The 22,627-nt window shown below is 39.6% G+C and overlaps 1 protein-coding gene across 7 annotated transcripts in view; it reads right to left on the minus strand.

Moving 5' to 3' along the window:
• The window catches only part of SPHKAP (SPHK1 interactor, AKAP domain containing), a 65,558-nt gene extending 43,147 nt beyond the window's left edge, over positions 1-22,411 (minus strand). For 4 of the 7 annotated variants that reach the window (XM_077785647.1, XM_021553682.2, XM_021553676.2 and 1 more), the window contains exons 1-2: positions 22,138-22,411; positions 3,273-3,375 (exon numbers count right to left, since the gene is read on the minus strand). In XM_077785647.1, the coding sequence (XP_077641773.1) occupies positions 3,273-3,375; positions 22,138-22,178 (144 nt within the window). In that variant the 5' untranslated portion in view covers positions 22,179-22,411. Of the gene's footprint in view, positions 1-3,272; positions 3,376-21,372; positions 21,666-21,736; positions 21,806-21,840; positions 21,935-22,137 lie in introns of those variants that run through there. The other 3 variants (XM_077785646.1, XM_077785648.1, XM_077785649.1) reach the window with 3 other exon arrangements.
• Positions 22,412-22,627: the final 216 nt, after the last annotated feature.

Here is a 22,627-nt window from a genome sequence, read left to right on the forward strand (position 1 = left end):
CTGGTCAGATATAAGGAACAGAGGTTGGCTCAAAATAATTTGGAAAGGCTCCAGAAACTACTCTGAAAAGCCAGTGCTGTGGGGATGGGAGAATGCAGGAATGTGTGCCAGAGGTGTCCTTGCACATGGTCTGGTTTTAGAGGTCTGAGTGCTGCTCAGGAGATGGAGGAGACATTTGAGTCAGTGGTGGCAGGAGGGAAGGGTAAATGTTGGATCAGTTTAATTTCCATCTTATGAAACACAAATTCTTGCGTTAGGACCATTACAGACATGATATGGTTCAGAGCTTTCCCCTTAGTACTTCCGTGGAGGAAAGAGAATTTGGGCTACCCTGCAATGAATGCTGATAGCAGCTAGGGTTACACACACCTGCTGTGCAAAAATGTATCTCTAGAAGCCATGTGAACTTTTGGGCATATTTCTTTGGTAACAGTCTTACTGTGATCAAAGACACACATATAGTAAGAATAAATTGACTCTTTCTTACAATAGCCTCTTGCTATTGTAAGGCAGCTCTCCCTGTTAAACAGGTTCATGTATTAAGACAAAGTGGGAGTTTACACATGCATGAAAACTTGATGGGATATTCATGCTTTTAAAGGAACATACAGAAGTCCTTATAGAAAAATAATATATGACTGCAATGATCAAAAGTGTATAAACTTGAAGGAGTTGATCTAAATTAAGAGAGCTAGTTAATTAATCAAAAGCAATGTGAGAACTGGTACTCTTTTTATCTCTACCATCATATTACCACTGCCATTCTTGCATTTAAGCATTTCTTCAAAATATACTGAGGTGATCCGTACCAAATGACAAGAAAACGAACCCTCTTCTCCTTCAGCTGTCAGTCTGCAGTCCTGCCCTTTAAGGCAAACATTATCACTTGCCAAAATTTCATCCTCCTGTCTTCTGTACTTTCACCTCCTGTACTTCTCTTCATTCTTATTTAATTAAGACAAGTGCAGGGTCAATCCCACTGACACATTGTTAGTATTTTTCCTATCAGCTGAAAACTGAAAGCAGAATTTGATTCATTGACCATACTCATGTGACAGCTGCACACACTATAGTGCTGTATATCAGGCTTGGAGCAGGATCATCACACTCAGAAAAAATAATTCAGGATGAATCTGCATCATGCACTAAATGTGAAATCAGCAGTAATTCATGGTTCTAAAAAAAAGTTTTCCACTCTCATCTAGAGACTCAGCCGTCAGCATTACTCAGTGTGTTGTGAATCAATGAACTAAATCAGCCTCTAGCAGAGTGTGGATTAGAAAAGTCACTCTTTCCCAGAGGAAAATACTGCATATGAGTTTAGTGTAACAGCTTCCTGCTCCCTGATTTAGATCACAAGACATTAAAATAGAGTAAATATCTATAACTGAGACAGCATTAAAAAGGCTCTGCTCCACAAATGAAACATCTGCATCTTCATTACTGAACATCTTAATTGCTTTGGTTAATTACTACTCATCAAAAAAAGATAGGAAAGTGGGACATACAGAATAAAACAAGATATTGAGGGGCACATCTGCATTCATTTAGGTTGGTCTGTGTAGTAACAGGCTACATCTCATATGGTTCCTGACAGGAGCCATTCATGCCAAATACAACTACTCAAATTCAACTGTTCAAACTGTTCCCTTGCAGCAGGAGGCCACAGCATTTCACTCCACCACACATCTAACTTCAAAATCACTTAACACAGGCTAAAAGAGAATTCTTCATCCTTTTCCACACACAACCCCCCCCCCACACACACACACACATACACAGACATAAAAGGTAAACTTTTATGTTTACACAAAGGTAGACTCTGACAACAGTGTAAAGAAGCCAGAAGCATCCTGTGGTTTGTCAGAAGTATTGTCAGAAGTGAATAACTTCTTTTAGTGGGCTGACAGTCATAAAATTGATTTGTTTTACAATGAACAGCTCAGATGCAAGGGATTGGACAGGTGAAGCAGCTGTCACACGTGACACAGGATAACCTTTAAAAGCGAGTGATGCTTATGAATGTGGCCAAGCAGGAGCCTTTTTTGTAAAGGCAGTGTGGCACTTAGTGTTGTCCCATTGTCTTTCACTCTTATATAAAGTAGACAACTCTGAGATTAAATAAAAATTTAAGATGTTTTCCCACACAGTAGATTTTCTGTCTATATGAGGATTCCAATTACAGTATTTTTAAAACCTGTTATTTTGCAAATGAACCCTTTGATCAAATTAAATATTGACAGTTTATCTTTTAGCCATGTTAGGGTGAGGAAGAAAAGCCCAGTCCCAGCATACACATCTGTCTTATCGAGTTCTCTTTTTATATCAAAGATATTATATCTAACACAATTTCTGTGCATGGTTTTCAGTATAAGGAAAAAATCTTTAGCATCTACATGTTTTATCCTTCACTCTTCTTACAGAAAAAAACCCCAAAACTCCAAACCCAAAATGAAAGCATTATTAAAAGACAGAATTATGAGAAGATTGAATAAACTGTTAAATTTAAAATGAATGCTATCTTTTCAGCTCTAGAATTATGCCTGTGGGAGACAGTAGAGCTCTGAGGTTTATTGCAGAGTGAGAGGTGAAAGCCTGTCCTCCTCAATAATCTCTGGTAGTGCCCCCTTCCCTCAGACTGTACTGCCATAACAAGCTCCTAGGAAGGAGGAATAAAAGGTCTTCACCGTTTATTATCAGTTGTACTGAAATTAGCTGCACACATAAAATAACATTTCACCACTCCTAATGACATACATACACATACAGGTGTCACTTTTTTCCCCCTCACATGCTCTAAATTAAATTATTACATCTCAACCTGATTTTAGGAAACAATAACAGCATTCTCTACCACCTACTGTTGTAGAAGCCATTCCAATAAAAGTTTTTTCATGAAGGACCCTCCATTGCATTGACCTGAGAGAAGCAAAGCTCTGTCTGGGTCTCAGAAACCTGTCATTTATTGATAGTTCTGAAGGTATTTGTGCTTTTATTTCATATAATGAAATGTCAGATAATGAGGTAAATTAGAAATGTTCAAATGGGAGTTTACTTCCTATATATGTATAATGTATTTTGGGACAAGTACAGACCAGGCAGACAAAACTTGCAAGATAACATAACAGAACCACTAAGTTATTTTTCTGTATCAAACCTTTTCTAAGTATGACTTAAATTTTGTATTCCTCACTAAAGCTGAAAGCTAAAAAGCAAAGCTATATATATATATATACACTGGACTTTGAATATAATATAAACTGAAAAGTTACCTTCTTACATGCTGTGACAGAGCTTCCAAAACTGCTTGCAGAACTGTCTGTGCTGCTGCCTTGGCGCTCTGGGACGTCATGCATCAGTGGAGATTCAAAGTTGCTGAAGAACAAAAAAGAAACAAGCCCCCAAAAACCTTTCCAGTGACTCAGCTACATAAATAACTCAAGTAATACCAAAAGACAGGTCAGTAAAGAGATGTAATTTAGAATACAAGATGCTGTCTGTACTCTCCTAGCTGATATTCCTAGTGAATTTATTGCTAATTTTCCCTTTTTGGAAGACTATCCTGAGCTATAGACTTTGGATATAAAATAGCAGACTAATGTCTTTTGAAGACTAGAGGAAAGCATAAACTCCCTACAACCAGATCTGTCTGTCTTGAATGCCACTGTAAAAGGTGGTACTATCTTGTTTTCATACGCAGGCAGCTTGGAGCAGCAAATGAAATACTTGCTGCAATAATTCCACTTGGTAAACAACAGAAATATTTGCTGCAATTTTACCTGCCAGGATGGAAGTAAAGGCGTAATGATTACAAAGTAAAAAAACACTACAGGAGATGCAGTATTCTGTAATCCAGATGGAACAGCTCAGTACACTGTAGGTTTGGGGCTAAACTAAATCATGCACATACTCTGTTTTGTGATACAGTGGTACACAACAAACACGTTTACTTCGGAACTGTGCAGATGTGAAGTACAAAACCATAAAGCCAAGTTCCCCCCAGCCAAATTATTTGCATACACAGCAAGAACGAACCTTCATACTTTTCTTTTGGAATAGTTCAGGCCAGTCTTCAAAGATCTTCTATTGTTTAGTAATCACATTGGTCCAAGATTAATGAAGCTTCTTCTGGTCATGACAATCACAGTTAAAGGCCACACGTGCTATAGGACTATTTATCCAGGAACACACTAAGAGAAAAGAATCATGTTCTGCTTTCCAGACTGGGTCTTTGGAGTGCTTTTAATTATTGCAAGTAACCTATGAGAATATGTGGAACAAGTTGTGATGGACCATAAAGAGTGGCCAGGTTACCATGGCTCTCATTGGTTCCAATGGGATAACAGACTGTCCTGCTATGCCCAAACCTAAAGTGCATTTTCCTCAGTCCCCTTTACTGGACTGTAAACCAGTATGTTAAGAGGAGGCCACTCGCACTTTTTTTCCTGAAATCCAGAGCCAAGCATGACTAAGGCTACCTTTCCCTCCAGGATTCATGGATGTACCTTTCACCTGATACTGCTTAGGACTAGCCATAAATATATGCATTCTCACTGGTAAGAAACTTCCTCAATGAGAATTCTACTGACATGTGTGGTGCTATTCCATAATAATTTTAAAAAGTATCTAGATGGATAGAAGTATCTAGATGGAATTAGAAGAGTTAATAAAAAACATAAAACTAATTTAGGAATTGTTAACTGCTAGCTGGGGGGAAGTTTAATGAATCACATGGGAGGACAGACTATAGGTGCACAAGAGAGACCAGAGCATTAATTGACTTAACTTGGAAAGTGTGTTACTACTTAATACTCTGGAAGATACCAGCATCATTTGTACTTAGAAAGACTTTTCCGTTTACATAACTCTGCTTCATTGCTCAGATGATATAGATACAGAGTAATATTTCTGGAAGTAATTTTTCTGGCATTTGATACAGCAAAATAGCACTTTATAGCCCTTATACTGAGTTCTTTAACAGAATGAAGGAAATTTTAAAAATTAAGTCAGTTCTGATTTTCTAACTCCATTTAAAGTAGGAACCTCATATTCAGAGTGTCAAATCTTATTTGTACTTGACCCTCATATTCAGAGGGTCAAATCATATAAGTTAAGTATCCTCCTTGATAAATCCACATTAAGATGCAGCCTTTGGAGGTAAAACTTGCCACTCACAGCAGAAGCTGTGCACTGCCTCTTTTTATAAAATGCATCACATCTACAATCTAGTAGAAAATTACAGATTAAGGCTGACCTGCAGGTTGAATTACAAGGCCTGTTGTACTCTTTTGTCCTGCTCTTCACTGAAAGGAAGGCTGAGTGGCCCTGCCACAGGGAGCTGATGGGCTGGTAATGACTATTTCCATTGTGTGCAGGGAACTGAACTTCAGTGCCTGTAGTATTGCTGAGTCTAACAGCAACAAAGATAACAATTTGACAACTACCTGAAGGCCTTCTTTGGAACTTAATTAAACAGTACAAATAGAATACACATTAAAGCATAGCTGGAAAGTGTAGTTGGAGAGTCACATTCTGAAGTATAAACAAATCTGTGCTATCTCTGGACAGTATTTCAGCAAGGGGTAGCACATGACATGTCCCATACAGAAGTAAAGCTCTCCTCCAAGTCATGTGGAAAGTGAAATGATCTATAAAAACTTCTTAATCCTTTAAAATCTGTGTTCTTTTCAAAATAAGCCCACTTTTCATTTGTAAATATAGAAAACCTTGTTAAAAGCACATGCTGACTGAAATAAATGTAGAATGCCATTAAATATTTTAAATGAGAATAGGCTTCCACTCATACTAAAGTTCTGACAGGAAACCCAACTGCCTCTGATGTTCCGAAAATTGGTAAACCCAAATCCTCTTGACACCTATCCCAGTCCTTGGAGTTTTATTTCAAATCCAGGTGATTACTTGGAGCACAGGAAAAATCAGCAACTGTGTTTCGCAGGACAAAGGAAAATGCATTTACAAGTATCTCTAATACTTTCAGAGCTTCTTTTTTGTCTTAAGTTCATGTCTCTTGATCTGTAACTGCTTAGCAAAACTCCTGTTCTCATGCTGCACTGCAGTTCAACTCCTGAATTGTGGCAGGGACAGAACTCTGGGCTCCCACCGCTTGCAAACAGCTTCAACCAGTCAGGGTTCAGTCCCTGAAATGCAGAAAACTTTTAACAAAGATGTGTCAAAATAGGAGAGCTACATTCAGTTTTAGACTCCACAGCCTTTTCCTTATTGAGTTTATGGCTACACAATTTCTAGAAGCACAGGGAAACCCTCTGGCCACTCCTGCTGGTCAGTCAGGTACATGACTAGGTGTGACACAAAGGAGATCTGCAGCAACGCATGCCAGCTGATGGGAAAATGAGCACCCAGCTGTGCTTCTGTAGGCTGGGAATTCAGCACCACAAAAGTAAGTCTTCCATAACTCAGGGAAGTGCAGTGTATGAGGTCCTGCATAGATACTTTCAGGGGCACAGGTCTTTCTTCCAACACAGAACATGAATTTGACTTTTCAACATATTTTTTCAATTCAGCTCTCAGAGCAAAGTTTTTCTCTTCTCTTTATCCCATGGGTATCCTTTCTAAGTTTAAATTTTCAACAGGTGTTTTCTCAAGAGACCTTCCTTAGGCTATACAGCTCTGCCACCCTTTCTCTGTAGCAAAGGCAGTGATATAAACCTATTGTTTACTAACTCTCCAGGGAAAAACTATTCTGGCTTTGAGAAGATTCTGCTCTTATTAGTTCCTCCATAGCAAGAGGCAGAATGAAACTCTTGCAGAGATGCAGCCAGCTCATCATCAAGTGATAGCTCTGCATTCACATACTACGCTCTTTACTTCACATTAAGAGCTTACATGAAGTGCTGGACTTTCAAGATATCTGGCACAGATTGGAGCCTTTTCATTACAAGATAAAGAAAGCTGTTAAGAGTTTTTAGGTCTCAGTTCTCATTTTTCTTGGCTCCCTTGTTTAGTATGTGATGGAGAATGATGATCTGTGTTAGATGTGCTCATCTGACTTGAAGGTACCACAAAAAGCCATAGGCATAGCAATCAATCTCTGTTCAGGAATGGCTCATTTTGAGAGTTTTCTTTTGGTGTGAAAGATCCTAACATATAATTCAGCTTTTGAAACTGAAGTTGGGAACCTGGAACCTAAGACTTGGTGCACCATTTAAGTGCACTATTTTCACTCTGGTATTTACGTTAACAGAGAAGTCTCCACACTCATTTGCCACCAGGTCCTGTCTTACTGATTCATGAATTGTAACTGATAACTTTTTTTCCTACAAGCTATATGCACTCACAAAGAATACAAACAAATTCCCTGGAAATTAGAGGACTGTAGTAAATAGCTATGAGGTTTATATTAATAACTGTAATAATCATGTATTACTGTCCAAAATGGAAACAAATGGCTTCATCTTTCCTATGTTAAATAATTCAAAAATACTGACCTCGATGACTCAAGACTTAATCAAAAAACCCACAGCTGCTCCTAAAAATAATTATCTCCTTTGCAGATGTGGCAGATGGTGCTACATCAACTAAGATGAGGTAATTTAAAGAATTCCCCAGGTTATCACCAAAGAAAATTAATCTTGTGAAACAGTATCAGAAACTTCAATTTCCTACCATCTTGAATAAGCATAAACAACTTCTCAAAACTTGCTGTTCAGTAATCATTCCTAAGGAGCAATCTCAATAAACAGTAAGTGACCGTTACATTTTTGATATACATATTACAGCCTGCTGCTTTTCCTCTTTTCATTACGACTCCTAATCTTGGCATTTTGAACATATAAAATGTACTGATCCATGAAAAAATAATCTTGAAGGAAGCAAACTGAATGAACACAGGGAGGTTTCTCAGTGCAATTAATGCCAAGCTATAGTGAGCTACATTTCTGTTGTTCTGATAATATTTGTAGTGAACATCATGAACAACAAAAAATGAATGAATCTCATTTTGAAATAGAAATATGAAAGAAATGAAAGCAGAGCAAAATACCTTAGCATCTTCTTACTTTTACCCTATCAAATAAACCTGAAAGCTACTAAGCAACTGAGGAAGGCAGCCACTTAATCCAGACCCTAAGCAAGAAGCAGTTTTGAAAGGCATGCAGTGTTCAAACAGCATCTCTTAACTTCAAAGTCTTTTGAAGTGGACAGACTAGTCATACTCTTTCCTCATGCTACCTTTCAGATTTTACAGTTTTAAAATTTACCTTTGCAAGTAAACAGGTCAGCAAAGTCACCAGGAACAAAATTTTTAGATGTAACAGTGTCAAAATTACTATTCTAATCCATATAAATGGTTTTTATTCAGTCTGGACAATGTGTATACTTCAATCAGAGCACAGATGGTGAGTCAAACAGATGCTCTATAAATACCTCAAACAAATGTCTTTCTGATTTTGTTATGGATTTGGAACTCAAGAACAGAATATAATCACTGGCAATATCAGGATTGCATCTTGTAAGGTATTAATAGACTTTTTTAAATCTCCCATGGCTACTATTGCCTTCACTGGAAACAAAAATACTGAATACTTCCTTCACTGTCTGTGCACTCTAACAGGTACAGGATTGGGTTTTACAGATCAGCACACAAAAAAGACTAGAAGTTTAACTGCTTTATATTCAGATTTGTCATTTAATAGAGTCTACTGGGTACCCTTGATTTACATTTCATTTTTTCAGTGATACAGCTGCCAAAAGATCAGGTCTTCAGCTACATGCTGATGAAAAACAGGTGCAGATAAAAGACAATCCATGCTAGGGTACACTTCACAATGCCCAAAGAGCCCTGAATGACCTTTATTCTGCTTCAAATTAAACCTGCAAATAAATCTGTAAGTCTCTATAAGCAGTAGCAATCAGCCTTCTTTCAAATCATGTTTTTAAAATATTATAAAAGAACAGACCAGTTTTACTGAAGAACAAATTTAAAGAAAACTAACTACATTTTTTATGATCTACTTAGAAATATTCCTTCCTTCCCGAGTTTACTGATTGAATTACTAAGGCTAAAATAACAAGGCTTTACAAGTCTGACAAACTCCTCCACATTCAATAGCTATGGCAGGATATATTCAGTTCAGAGAGCTGACAATCAAATCAAAGAGTTGGCACTCAGGAGCTGAACGACAGATGATTGGGCTGGTGCTTTTTGATGCTTAACTGTATTTCAGTAATTTACTGATAGAGTCAACCCAATCTAAAACTGACTTTTGCAGACAGCTGATAGTCATCCTGCCTTTTCCCCACCTAACCCTGGATTTAACATGGCTTTAAGGCAATTCTAGACAGACCTTTGTTATGATGGTAGAATGGCTACTTACTAAGGAAACCTTCCAGAAAGAACAGCCTTGGACCTTAGTCAGAGGAAACTACAGGAAAGAACAGGAGGAACTCTGAGATCTCTTCTGGTGGGAAATGCCCACAACAGTTCACAGGTAACTGGAACTTCTACTGAGCTCCTGAGGTGGAAGGTGTTTTAGAAAGTACAAAAACATGACCTGGATCACCAGCTAGGGACCAGCAAGGTCTGTTGAAGAATGACTGACTTGGAATTAAGAAACAGACCCTTAAATGCAGGGAAGGCTAAAGGACTTTACCTTATGGAGATGGACTGAAAGACAACTCAGACTGCTTTTCTGCCCCAAAAGCAAGGAGTCTGTACTCAGGTCTGGAGTGCCAGCCAGTGGGAAACTAAGGCTCTGCACAGGGTTTGACTGCAGGAAAAATAAGAAATCTTGTTAAAGGAAGGATTCTTTGAACAATTAGTCTGTACACACTTAAGTGATCAGTGCTGATTGGGAAGCTGATTTTAGAGAGATACAGGCACAGGTGTCACAAAAACATCAGAATAAGGCAGTTTTCATTTCCTCTACAGCAAAGCAATAGAATTTTTACTATTTAAGCCTACTAAGTCAGCAAAAAACAATATAAAATCTGAAATAGTCTTAAAAGATGTCCCAGTAAAAATTCCTTATTCACTTAGCATATGTAGGTGTACTGTACAACATTACTGGTCCTTGTGCTGTGGAAAGAAGTACAAAAGAGGAAATAATTGTTTTTCCATTCTAGCAAAAATGTTCATGACCATGTATTTACTAAGAAATCTATATTATTTCTGCATTTTTGATGGCAATGTCTATTCTTAATATAGGATATGTTGTTAGTGCAGCACAATGTAATAGTTCAAATGTATGATGTTATCTGATCCTCCTTTAAAAAGAATGAAAAAACCATTGTGACACAACTGGTGAAATTTGGGCCATTTTAAATATATAACAAATGTAAAAGCAGATCCCACAGATTTCAACTAGAAATAGAAATTCTTAGCACTTTTCAGGAAATCAGACATTGAAGATTAGGCTGTCATGCCATAAACCACTGGGTAATTTTTCACAGCCTGTTTTACATGTTTCTTGTATCTAACAAACAACTTGTGCTCACTGCCTGCTCCTCTCATCCCTTTGCTGTGCACAAACTGTCAGCTGGGCATCTCAGGACAAGCAGTGAACATGACACAGGAAGACACCAGTGTTTTTATGTGGAGGATGTAAATCTCGCCTTAACTCATTATTAAGTATTTTTGGCATCCTATTTATATTATATAGCCAAACATTACAGAAAAGCTTCTTAACCAGCTTTTGTCATCAACAAGTGTGATTCTCATTTGGAGCATCAGAGCAACAGCAGTAAACTGACAGAATAAGCCTCAAAGCACAACACATGCAAACAAGTATTTCACTATCTGACAATTTTTAAAAGCCATCCTCTAAAGATCTCAAATTTAATTTAAAAAAGCTTTTAAGTGATTATATTCAAGACAGATATTGAATATTTCTGAAGGTAAGAGTAATGTGATGAAGATAATCATAACTTAAAAGTAAATGCATATGTCACGATTTTATTTTAATAGAAAGTGTGTGTAGGTAATCAAAATTTGCTAGCTGTTCATGTGTCTTTTTATTTTAGATTGATTACAAATCAAATAGACTGTACAAGCATAATTGAAATGTGGTAGGTAGTCAGGATTATGTGCGTGATCAGAAGGTGAGCATAACTTTCATCTTTTGAATGGCATTTTCCTAAAATTCAGCAGACTTTCTGAAATTCTTTGTACCACCTCTCCACAGAAATAATAAATCTGTCTTTGGAATTATGAAATTAAGAAAGGGGTCCTAAATACAGATATTGAAGATAGGACCCTGAGAACTTCCCACTGTTGCAGCATCACTTTCAGTTACTTTTAAAAACATAAAGGGCAAAACTGTTACTGAAAACGGACTACTGATACTGGAAAACTAGTTTTTTCAAGACACAATTTGAATTATGGAATAGCTTGAGGGCTTGGAAACAAAAAAGTATGTGTATGACAAGCCAAGTGGTTATAGTATCATGAGGTACAGTGCTCCTTATTACAAAGCATGAGAACTGACTTCAGTGTAGTGAAGATGCACCTGTCCATATCACAGCAGTTAATGTCTCTGAACACTATAGGAAATTATAAAAAAAATATTTATTCTAGATGCTTGAAGATTCCCCAGCCATCAATAAGCCACAGAACTGATCAGTAAAGCATGACAATTTCTTTGTTTCCTTTTTTCCCCATTTTTTGGGGGGGAGGCGGGGGAGAGAAGCATTTCTGTGATCTAAGTCAATCAGAGCAGAGGGAGAAAAATATGATAAGGTGATCAGGAATTTCTGTTATCAGGTATCTGTAAGGCATGTGCTTGCTGAACCAGTGCTACACACAGTGACACAAGCAAATAAATAACCAGGTCAGTCTGTTCTCAGTGGTGAAGGAGGGAGGGCTTCAAGTGAAACAGGCAGATTAGCCTCACCCGCAGCACAGTGGTGGCTTGCAGGTATCTTGGGAGCCACCAAAGACATTTTGATCTCCTGTTTGGCAGAACAGGTTCAAGCAGGTGTTTTGAACCCAAATGCTTGAATTCATCCCTTCCTCTCAACCACAAGAGAACCAAGATTTTGGTGCTGTGAGCAAGGCCAGGAGATTTGGTTGATATTCTTCTAAGGAGAGTCTGCTCTTCTTCCTCTGTTCTCAGTAATAACACTGCCCAATTGTAACATCATTTCTACAGCTGTAAGATGAAGGCAATTTTTAGCCTGTTGTAATTAGTTCCTTTGGTCAGGTACTTACACCAACATATCTATGCATTAAAAATAAAACTGGTCAAAATGACACTATATAGTTGTGATACTGGTCCCTATTAAACTCAATTTTATTATGGGAAATATTTTACCTCAACGGTATCTAAAGTACTTTCAAAAGTACCTATCCAGAAAATGTATTATTTCTAGGGAACATGCCTATTTCTTCAACTTCAAGAAAATATGTTTCCCAGCACTTTCAATTTGCAAGAAAGCCAAGCTGTTTTAGATTCCTGCTAAACCTTCCAAAACATTGTCTAGAATTATAATAGAGTTCAGAAAGCAATATGTTTTTACCTTGACTAATGATACTAGACAAGTAAAACAATAGTCTAAAAATAAGTGTTTTCATATGAAATATTAACAGAATTTCCTATTCTCTTTAATCCAGTATTGTTTCTATGACCACCTGCAGTTACATTCATAAACTATCAAGTTAAAATGTCAGGGTACATTCTGCTTATTTTAATGCCAAAGAATAAATTTTGTCATGGTTTATTCACAACAGATCTTATTTTAACATGTTTTACATGCCTGAAATAAACAATTCTGATTTGCTAATAATATCCCAAAGAAAAATCTTCCCAATTTTGAAGTTGTCTGAATATGCCAATGAGTACTGTCTGTGACTAGACATAAAAAAAAATCTCAAAACTCATTAGCTTAAAAGTATGGTATTTTTAAAAAAGCATGATAACATTGTAAGAGACAAGAACAAAATGAAGCTGCCTCTAATCAACTTTGCTTTTAATATGATAAAACATGCTTTTGTGCCATTCTGTCAAGATACTGCAAACATTAGATTTGGTTTAATTTGCTTCAATTTGTGAAATTTTTTTTCCATGGGCTGTAATATGATTAACAGGATTGAGTGGTAGGTGAAGGCAACATTCACAACTTTTTCCTCACTTATACCAGCTTAAAAAAAGCATGAGATTTCAGTCCAAGAAACTTGAGCTTTTTTGGCAATATGAATGCTTCTTTCTACTCTCTAAAATATACAGCCTTTCATATTCTACAATGAACTTGGGAAATTATCTCTAGGACTCTAACTGTGAATCAGGTCAATGTGTTATTAATTTAATTAATTCCTTATAGCATGATGTAGATAAAACTGCCACTGCTTTGCAATGAATTTCAGATTCATTATGAAACTGTTGTGATACCTGGGCTTGACATGGTTAACTTGTTCATTGTTAACTTGTTCGCATGCACAAGGTCCAGCAGGACCATTTGCACCACAGACTGAGCTCAGGTTAAGCTCTCAGACAACTTTATCACTGCCTGCAGTGTGATTCTGTGAGTACTTGCCAAATGGGTATTCCTACACTTACTATTAATGAAAAAAAAATATAAACCAGCTCTTCCTATTAACTTCATTAAGAGTAGAGGTTGCCACTTGTTTCATGCCTTTGGGAGTGTTTAAATTTACTCTGATCAACACTAAGCTCTTTTAATTCAAAGGAACAAAAAAAGCAGTATGTACTTCAATCCAGGTTTCACCAAATTCCTTCCTATTGTTTCATAGTGGGGGTCACTGTAGCAATTGCAGCTACAGAAGGACACAAGTAACACAGAGGTCTGGTTCTTTGTATGCAAAAGCAATTTATGCAAAGTAAATCCATTCCTACACCCTCTTTATTTGTTTTATTATTGGACTTGGACTAGTGTTTATATTACTTGTTTATGGTCTGTCACTATTTTTTTCAGTAGTTAACGATTTTTCTTATACATGATGCCTTAAAAGCCTTGCCTTCTGAATCAGAAAATCACCTGTTGCACTCAACAAATACATACTTACCTATGAATGAATTCTTCTTGTATGAAATATCTTCTACTGTTGCTAGTACCAAAAGACACCTCTCTCTTATAGTACTATGTACTGTTCCATCATGCACAGATTTCCAAAATCTGGCAAGTATTGGTATATTTGTAAAAGTACCAAAACCCTGTGTTTGGTAGCTATATTAACACCTAAATTACATAATGCAAACACTGATATAGGTCATATATGCTACCTTTGGGAATGTGGATAAAGTGACCATTGGATTTCACTGAATTTATGGAATGTATTATGTTTAGGATTGAAGGTCTTGAAATACAATGTGATCATACAACTAAGCTCCCTAAGAGCTGTGCTACTACTTCTGTATTTTTAAATATTCAAGGAGCATTTTGTTTTATTCCAGTTGAAGGGAAGGCCTTATTCCAGAGTTTATGTGAGGATAGCGGGTTTCATTTCAACACCACAGCATGCAAATCTTTTCCTTTTAAAAATAAATGACCTGTTCATTTTTATTAGATGTCTACAATGGTAATACACATTTTTCACTGAGGACATTGCCCTGACAACGTGGAAGAGGAACAAGCTATAAGTATGTTGTTGAAACATTACCCTGCTGATTTGATTTCTTCTCTTTTCAAATTGAAATAGCACAGATGGTTGTAAATGCATCTTAGGGGAAACGGATTGGGACCTGATTTAAACACAGTTCTGAAAACTAAGAGTCATTTCTTTCTCCCTTTAATATTCTGAAGAGCCACTGCATGTAATGAACAACTCCATGGCTGACAGAATGCCTGTATATGAAATTTTGATAACTATGGAATCTCACAGAGACTACAGGAGGACCACACATGTTTTTCACTGCTAAAAGAAAATACAAGTAAGTCCTATGAAATTGTGTGCATCTTTCTGTTTAGAAAGTTTTAACTACACCACAACAATGTATTTGTTCAATGAATTTCAGTTTTCCAGCAATTCATGTAATAGATCAAAACTTTTCCAGAAAACAAAAAAGCTCCCATAATACTTGGAAGATAGTTACTGCAAGTGCATGGAGTCAGCTCAGGACAGTGCATGAAGGGTAAGTTTCAATCTTAAAATTCACTGCCTAGGGTTATACAGGACTTGTTGACCAGTTCTGAATTCACCAGCAGTGAAATATATACTCTAGCATCAAGTTCTGTGTTAGCAGCTTTAGAAAAGAACTTTTTCTTTCAGTGCTAAATTACATTTAATCAAGACTTACAAATTGCACTTTCTTACACAGCGGTCAAGAATAATTAGATGTAAAAGAAATTGTGATGCCACAACCAAGAGGAAACATAACTTTGATGACTACCTATTGTGTGTCATGGGCACTTGCAGTAGCCAGATATTTAATAATAACCAGGCAAGTCTTGAAGGGAAGAAAATTATTGAGGGAAACTAAAGAGATTAATGTCAACAATCCAAAGGTTGACAAGACTGAAAAAAGAAGTTTTAAAATTCATTCTGGGCAGCAAATAAATTTCAGATATTACAGTATTAATCTACACATACTAACTTTGTAGTTCTGGTTAAAAGACAACCAGAAATACGCAGTATAGTTTTTTTCTCCCTTTCAGTGAAGCAGGAAGAAGGGAAGCTGTACTGCACATGAAGTCTGAAGCACTATCAAATCCACTGATAAGCAAAGAGGTGGTTAAAAAATTGGGAAACAACCCCCAAAAATTTCTGACACTGAGATCCTGACAGATGTGCAGTTTTTCAAAGTGCCTCATCCTTAGTGCCAGGCAGGCTACTCCTTTCTGCTTCTCCCCAGAGAGCACAGGCAAGAGCCTGTAAAACACACCAGGAAAAGAGGAGCTGCTGCTGCACTTCAGCCAGCAAGTTGGTAATTAAAGCTATTGTTTTGATGTAGAAATTAATAATTAATTTTTCTTCTTCTGAGAAAAAAAAAAAATTAAGCTGCCTACTGCACTTCTTAGTTAATGCTCAAAACTACAAGGCTGTTAGTGCTTGCATTCCTGGTCCTTCATGCTGGAGCTGCTTCTCCACTGCAATAAGTCAGTACTGTGTGTGAGAGCAGCTGCAGTGAGTGTAATACAGAGCAGTGAGCCTGCAGGGACCACTGCAGGGACCCTGCCACCCCAAGCTGGCATCCTCAGAGGGAGCTCTCCCAGCCTCCCTCTCAGCCTGTTCCTGCTCATCAGCACCTCTAGCACACCTCACTGCTGTCTGCATATGCCACTGCTGGCTGTTCAGGTGCCAATCAGGGCTTAAAATACATGGCTTTAACACATGCTCTTTAGAAGGTGTTCTTAAGTTTAGGGAAGGATAGCTGCATGAGGAGTGGCTGGGGTTCATTAGCCACAGTGCAGATAAAGGTTGCCATGAATCTATGTCTCCCTCCCACCATGCCTTCTCAGGTAGTTGTGGATGTGACAGCCTGGTCAGTGTGAGAAAACGAGATTTGTTTTCTCACAGTGGACTTGTGAGACTTTTTATGGAATTGCAGAGAAACGAAGGTAACTTGTTAGTATAAGCAACCTGCAGGTGGTGTTTTCCTACTCTGTTTTTCTGTTCTTCTCAAGGACTGTTTGTGAGAAAGACGTTTTTGTTAATTAGCCAATCAAGTAGAATGTGTTGAAGCTGTCTATAAAAGAGGAGATTTTTTCTATTAAAGCTGCTGTTGTGCAAACCAGCCTTCTGGTGTATCTGTGTCATGTCTTGCTCAACGGCAACAGGTAGTAGCTGAACCAACCACATGTAACAAGAAAGAATAAAGTGATTAATGTAGGGCTGAGGAAGATGACAAAACCCTGATGTATTAGTGAGTATGTCTACAATGATTACTGGGGGGAGGTCATAACCTAAATCATATACAAAATGAGCAGCATAGCAATAGAATCTTATTATTACAAATTATTACTGACAGTTGTTAGTACTTCTCAATTGTGTCTGGAGAAGGACTGAATGAAGGAGAAGGATTGGTGTGCATAGGCAGACTGTGAACAGAGTGACTGACACTACTGCAGCTGCTGCAGGCACAAAGGGGAGAAGGGATGCAAGGGATTAGAGCCGGAGCTGAAGGAGGAGATTAATGGATATTTTCAGGAAAACAGTGAGAAATTCATGTGGGAGGCTAGGGTAGGCGAGATTAGAGAATTCAAACCAGATGGGATTGGTTAAATAAGGAAGAAATGGAGATGCCAAGCCTGGACATAAGCAGTACAGTTTGGTCACTGTAGTGTGCAATTGGGTTAGTGAAACAAAGCATGGAAATTCTATAGTTAACTTCTTTACTGCTTCTACACTCCTCCCTTCACCCAGAGTTCTATCCCTCAAGGGATCTGATTCCTCGTGCACAGACCTATGACCTTTGACAATTTAGGTTCCTTCTGGTTTTAGCTGATTTTTTTCCTTCCCTGACCTCACTGAAGAAAGCATCTCTGAGAATCTTGTCTATGTTTAACAACACAGGTTAGCCAGGTTAGTGAACTGCTTAAAGTAATTGACCATGAAAACAGGGCACAGCATGTCATTTCAGAGATTCCCTCCACTGAGACTGAAACTAACACTGGAAGAAGTTAATTAATATTGAAACTTATCAGATAATTTTTCTGGTTGCTACACTTATAATATCTGGTACATTCATCTGCTAATTTGCAAATAAAAAGTAAGTATTAAACTGATTCCTCTGGTTGGGCTGCCGTACTGGTTCTGCATGAGTGCAGAAAAATAAATTTCATCTTCATATGTGACGCCAGCTGCTGCTCTAATGCATGTAGTTTCCTGATAATGGGAGTTCTGACAGTACTCACTTGTTCAGGGGATTTATTTGCTCTCTTTCATTTAAATAAGATTTGTAATACATTCAGTTTTCCTGTACTCTGAGAGGTGGAAAAATATGGATAACAGACCTATAAGACGTGGTCTGTGTGGCCAGTCCCACTACCTGCTCCTCTTCACTTGTATCATTTCACCCATCACTGGTAATTTTTCCGAATAGATGTTTAGTATTTATTTCTGTTTATGTGTTGATTTTCTGTTTCTTTTATTTTTGTTTGTATTCTCTTTTCTTTAATGATTTATTCAAATTAATATCTGTAGCTTAGTCTCATGGCTGTTGTGGAGCCTTTGCCTGCAATATTGTCTCCTTAAAGGATCAAAGTTTTATTTCACTCATTCCTAAAAGCATCTTAATTCAAAGCCACCAAATCTGTTTTCTCTGTTATACAAGATCCAGGCTGCTTTGCTGGAGCATAAGAGCAGCTGTCAGCTCTGTCTGTGACAGTGTTAGAGAGTTCCAGTGGCACTGAGTGTGTGCCACATGCCTGCTGCCTGTAAGGAAGCTCTGATACAGCTACAGCTTTTGGATGTCTTCTCAGCTCTAAATAACTTACCTCTACATCTGTGGTCAGCCCTAGCACATTCCTCAAATGTAAATAGTGCTTGGTTCCCACCAGGATCCTGTAAAACCAGAAAGGCTTTTCCTAGCCATTCTTGTGCACTATGTGCCACACCAGGCATTTCTAAGATGCAGCAAAGATCATTTTGTGTTGGTGATACAACACTTTTTTTATTACATGCAGAGCAAGTTCTCAGAAATAGAACTTGTCTATTCTTGGGCTTGTATTTCCACTTTTTAAAATGTAAAACCTGCTACTTCTCATCTCTGTTGAATGCACAGACATTTTAATTTTTTCCAAATTACTATCCAGTCTAAAGTTGCTTCTAAGCTCCACTGCTGTTTCCAATTCTGAATTGAGGAACACTTTTCATTCCTCCACTTCTTTCTAGTATTTACACAAAAGGTATGTTGAAAGCAGTTCCAGTCCAAAAGACATGTTGGAAGACTTTTATTTGGCAGCCAATATTTCTTTCAGATACATAAAATTGCAATGTTTATAGGTTTGATTTCATAAGCTTGAGCAGAAAAACTCCAGTTTTACTGAAGGGAGTGGTTCTATGTCCTTAAGCAGCTGTGCAGCAGCATCCCAGATAGTCACTAATATAGGGGCCAGAAACAAGGAAGTTCATGCATTTTTCTTTCTGTCTCTCACCTAATGAGGCAAAGTGCAAGCTGGTATATTTAAGATTTTAATGTAGGGGTGGTGTTTTTTTCTCTACCATAAAAAAACCCACCAAACCAAAACCAGCCACCATAAACAAACAAAACCCCCAAACAGTAAATCCCAATAGATCACATTTCCAGCTCCCCAACTGCAACATGCATCAAAAATGCTGCTTGAAGGGAAAGTGGCAGCTATCAGTTCTGTGCAGTTCCCTGCAGCTGCTCATCTGACCCACAGGCTAAGTGTTCACTGCAAGAAGCTGTTGCTGGAAAAGCTGAATTATCAGAAGCCTGAAGGCCACTTGCCTGCTCTGCTCTGCTCTGCAGTGACTGCTGGCATCCCAACCCAGGGTTTATGGTTTTGCCTTCAGCTACAGAAGCCAAAGGAAGAGAAGGTACTGACTAGGAATTGGTGTGCACCCTGAGTTTTTGTTGAACTCTGGGAGTGATGGTGATGTGTGACAGCAAGTGGGCCAAGCTGTGGTTTATGAAGGCATGTGTAGATGATTAAGATAAGGTATAAACAGCCACAGAAACAGGTTAATGCCTAAAGTGATTCAGTAAGGAAAATGAAAAATACCCTTGATTTCTAACAGTTTGACAGTGAAAATTTTCTTTGGTGAGGTCAGTAAAGCTAATTCCTAAATGCTGACACTCAAAGTTTGTATTTCTCAACAGCTGCTGTAACTACATCTCAATTACAAGTTGCCTAAATATTGTATGGTGGGCATAATGAGCTGCAGGTGTATGAATGACAAGTTATCTGTTCCATGGCTTTCCAGATGTGATTTTTTTTTTCCCCTCAGGGTTTCCTGATGAAGACAGGAATGCCCTGAATAAACTACATGCTGTTCTGGTCACCCTTCCTGCAGTCCTGTGATCCTTACAGGCACACAGAAAGCTTACAGTTAAAGCTTCAGCAAGGAAAGGGTTACCTTGCTTAACAAATAACAAGCAGCTGACAACAGTGAGCTTCAGGAGATGAAAAAGAACAGTAGTTCCTGGTGTAGGAATGTCTGACCTGCTTAAGCTCCAGGAAGAGAATCACTCTTCAGGAAGATGAAAGAGGTACCTTGCTCACATGAATAAGATTAGCTTTGGCCTTACTACAGAAATAGGCAATTTTATCTGGGTTAATAGGCCTATAGCAGAGGTGAAGAGATGACCAGATGGCAGAGCTCTGGAATGGAGTAGAACTGGTTTCCTCAGTTTCTAAACACAGTGATGAAAAGCTTAGCAACAATTGTGGAGTTGGAAGATGGCTCTAGATTTAGGAGGAGGTAAATTTGTAACAGTGAAAACAAGACCATAGGCAAGCAAACAAGCAACTTGTCCAATTCTTGATACCTTCAAGACTGTCTTGCTGGAATATCTGTTTATCTTGGCGTCAAGATTGCATTCTACCAAATTTTTTTAGAGTGTGAAATACAAGATGTCATGTCATATAACCTAAAAGTCTCTCTTGCCTTAAAGCCTGCATCCCTCTCTCTTTCAGATAGTGCTTTCCCATAAAATACTAAAGTTACTATAATCTCTTTGCTATTCATAGTGTAAAAATTCCTTGCCATGTTTTTTTCATTTCACCCTGAAATGCCAAGGGAAATATTGGCAAGCACTATTTCTAGACCAGGCAATTCAGATGGAAATGCAAAAGCATTATTAAGCTTTGGTCAGTAAATATTTATTTATACGAAACACTATTCAATCCAGTCTAAGTGATTGCTTTAAAGCTTTTTGTTTCCTTCTAGTAAATAGAAGCAATTTCTCCTCAAAGTAATGATCACCCACTCAGGTGTCGTTGTGCCTCCCTCCCCCAAGTAGTTCCTCTTGTGTGTTTAGGTAGTTACACATCCTTTCACCCTCTTTCTTTTAAGGTTGTGCGCTCTCCAAACTTTATTTCTATCGTTTTTTTACGAGTCATTTAGACATTGCACTGGGAGCAACTAAACCAAAACGAATTGTAATAATTGACAACATATGCTTTCTATCTATGATAAGTCTTAAACGGTATAATTTCTATAATACTTCTGTCTGCCTGCTACTATCAAAATGCAATTTACTTGTGATTGTTGAAAATTATGCTTAACCACATCTTCCATCTCCGGTAGGCTCCTGCTATCCGTACATCCATTTCCGTCTTGCAGGAAGTTTTGCGCTAATCGGTTCTTCATGATTGCTATAAATGCGCGTTTGGTGGAGCCAGGATAACAGAACTACAGTGATTTTTAGGTTTTTCTTTGCTCGTGAAACAATCTGATTAACTAGGTAGCGGACACGCGCCGAAGTGATTTCAGCACAACATCCTAAAGGTAACATTAAGCACTAATTAACTTACCGACTCTCTCGAGACGCTACGGCATGAAAACCAGCGGTTAGAGCGAATTTAGACGACAGTGTCTATTCTTTCTTTCTCTAGTAAGGAAAGCCCTCTAATTCCCGCTTTAGGCGCAGGGGCAGAGCCGCGGCGGGTGACCGACACCTCCCGGCAGGTGCGGCGCCTCGCCCGCCCTTCCGCAGCCGCTCGCCAATTCCCGGAGCCGCTCCGCTCCGCCGCCGGCACCGCGGAGCCCAAGCGCGGCTCCTCCGTGACCGTTCTCAGGCCGGAGACCCCCGCCCGCCCCGCGGGCTCCCGCGCGGCTGAGAGCCCGGGAGGTGCTGGGCTCGGTGCGGGGCCCCGCGAGCCCAGCACCGATACTCACCCGAGGCACCGGCGGCTCCGCGGCCGCCCTCACGCGGCGCGGCCCCGAGCGGCGCGGCGCGGAGCGCGCAGGCGGCGGCGCGCGGGGAGGGGCGCGGGCCCTACCTGGGGGCGGCGGGCGGGGGGCGCCCGGCCATGGCGGCGGCGAAGGCGGCGGGACCCTCCGCTCCGGCCGTGTCGGGGCAGCGACGGCGCGTCCCCGGCGCTGCGGCGCCTCCCGGCCCTGCCCTCCGCCTCACTCCTCCCCCGCCCGCCCCGCCGCCTCCCCCGGCCCTCCCTCGCGGCCGAGCCCCGCGGGGCCCGGCGCTCCCGGGGGCGCGGGCCGAGCGCGGCGCCTCGGCACAGGGAGCCGCGGCCAGCGCCGTCCCCGCAGGGCAGCGCCGTGCCCGGCGCTCCTCGCACCTGCGAGCCGCTGCCCGGCTGCCGGTGCCCGGCCGGGACATGCGGGAGGCGCCGCCGGTCGGGAGCTGTTCGCCGGAGCGATGGAGCCGGCGGCTGCAGGAGTTCAGGACGGCTGCAGAAGTTGCTGGCGTTGTGCTCCGGCTGCAGTGTGGGAGCGGGGACGTGACAGTGAGGTGCTCCGTGGCTCCAGAGAGAAACGGGCGATCCTTGCCGAGTCCTCGTTACGAATGTCATGATGTTCATGGAGCCCCAGCCCTGTAAACCATGTGATTTAAATGACGGGGCTTTCTTTCTGGCTGTCTCAGATGTGACACTCAAGCATTTAGAGAAGGAGCCTAGAGTTAACTGTAACTTACGTCTTGTTTTCAGCTCATTCAGACTATATTATTTGGTTACTTTCAGCAAACTTTTTCTGGTTTGTTTGCTTTTTCTTTGCAGGAAAATACCGAGTGTGTTGAGGCTCAGCTCTATCATGTTTGCATAACCATGT

Source organism: Lonchura striata, chromosome 10 (assembly GCF_046129695.1).
Source record: "Lonchura striata isolate bLonStr1 chromosome 10, bLonStr1.mat, whole genome shotgun sequence".
Taxonomy (NCBI): Eukaryota; Metazoa; Chordata; class Aves; order Passeriformes; family Estrildidae; genus Lonchura; species Lonchura striata.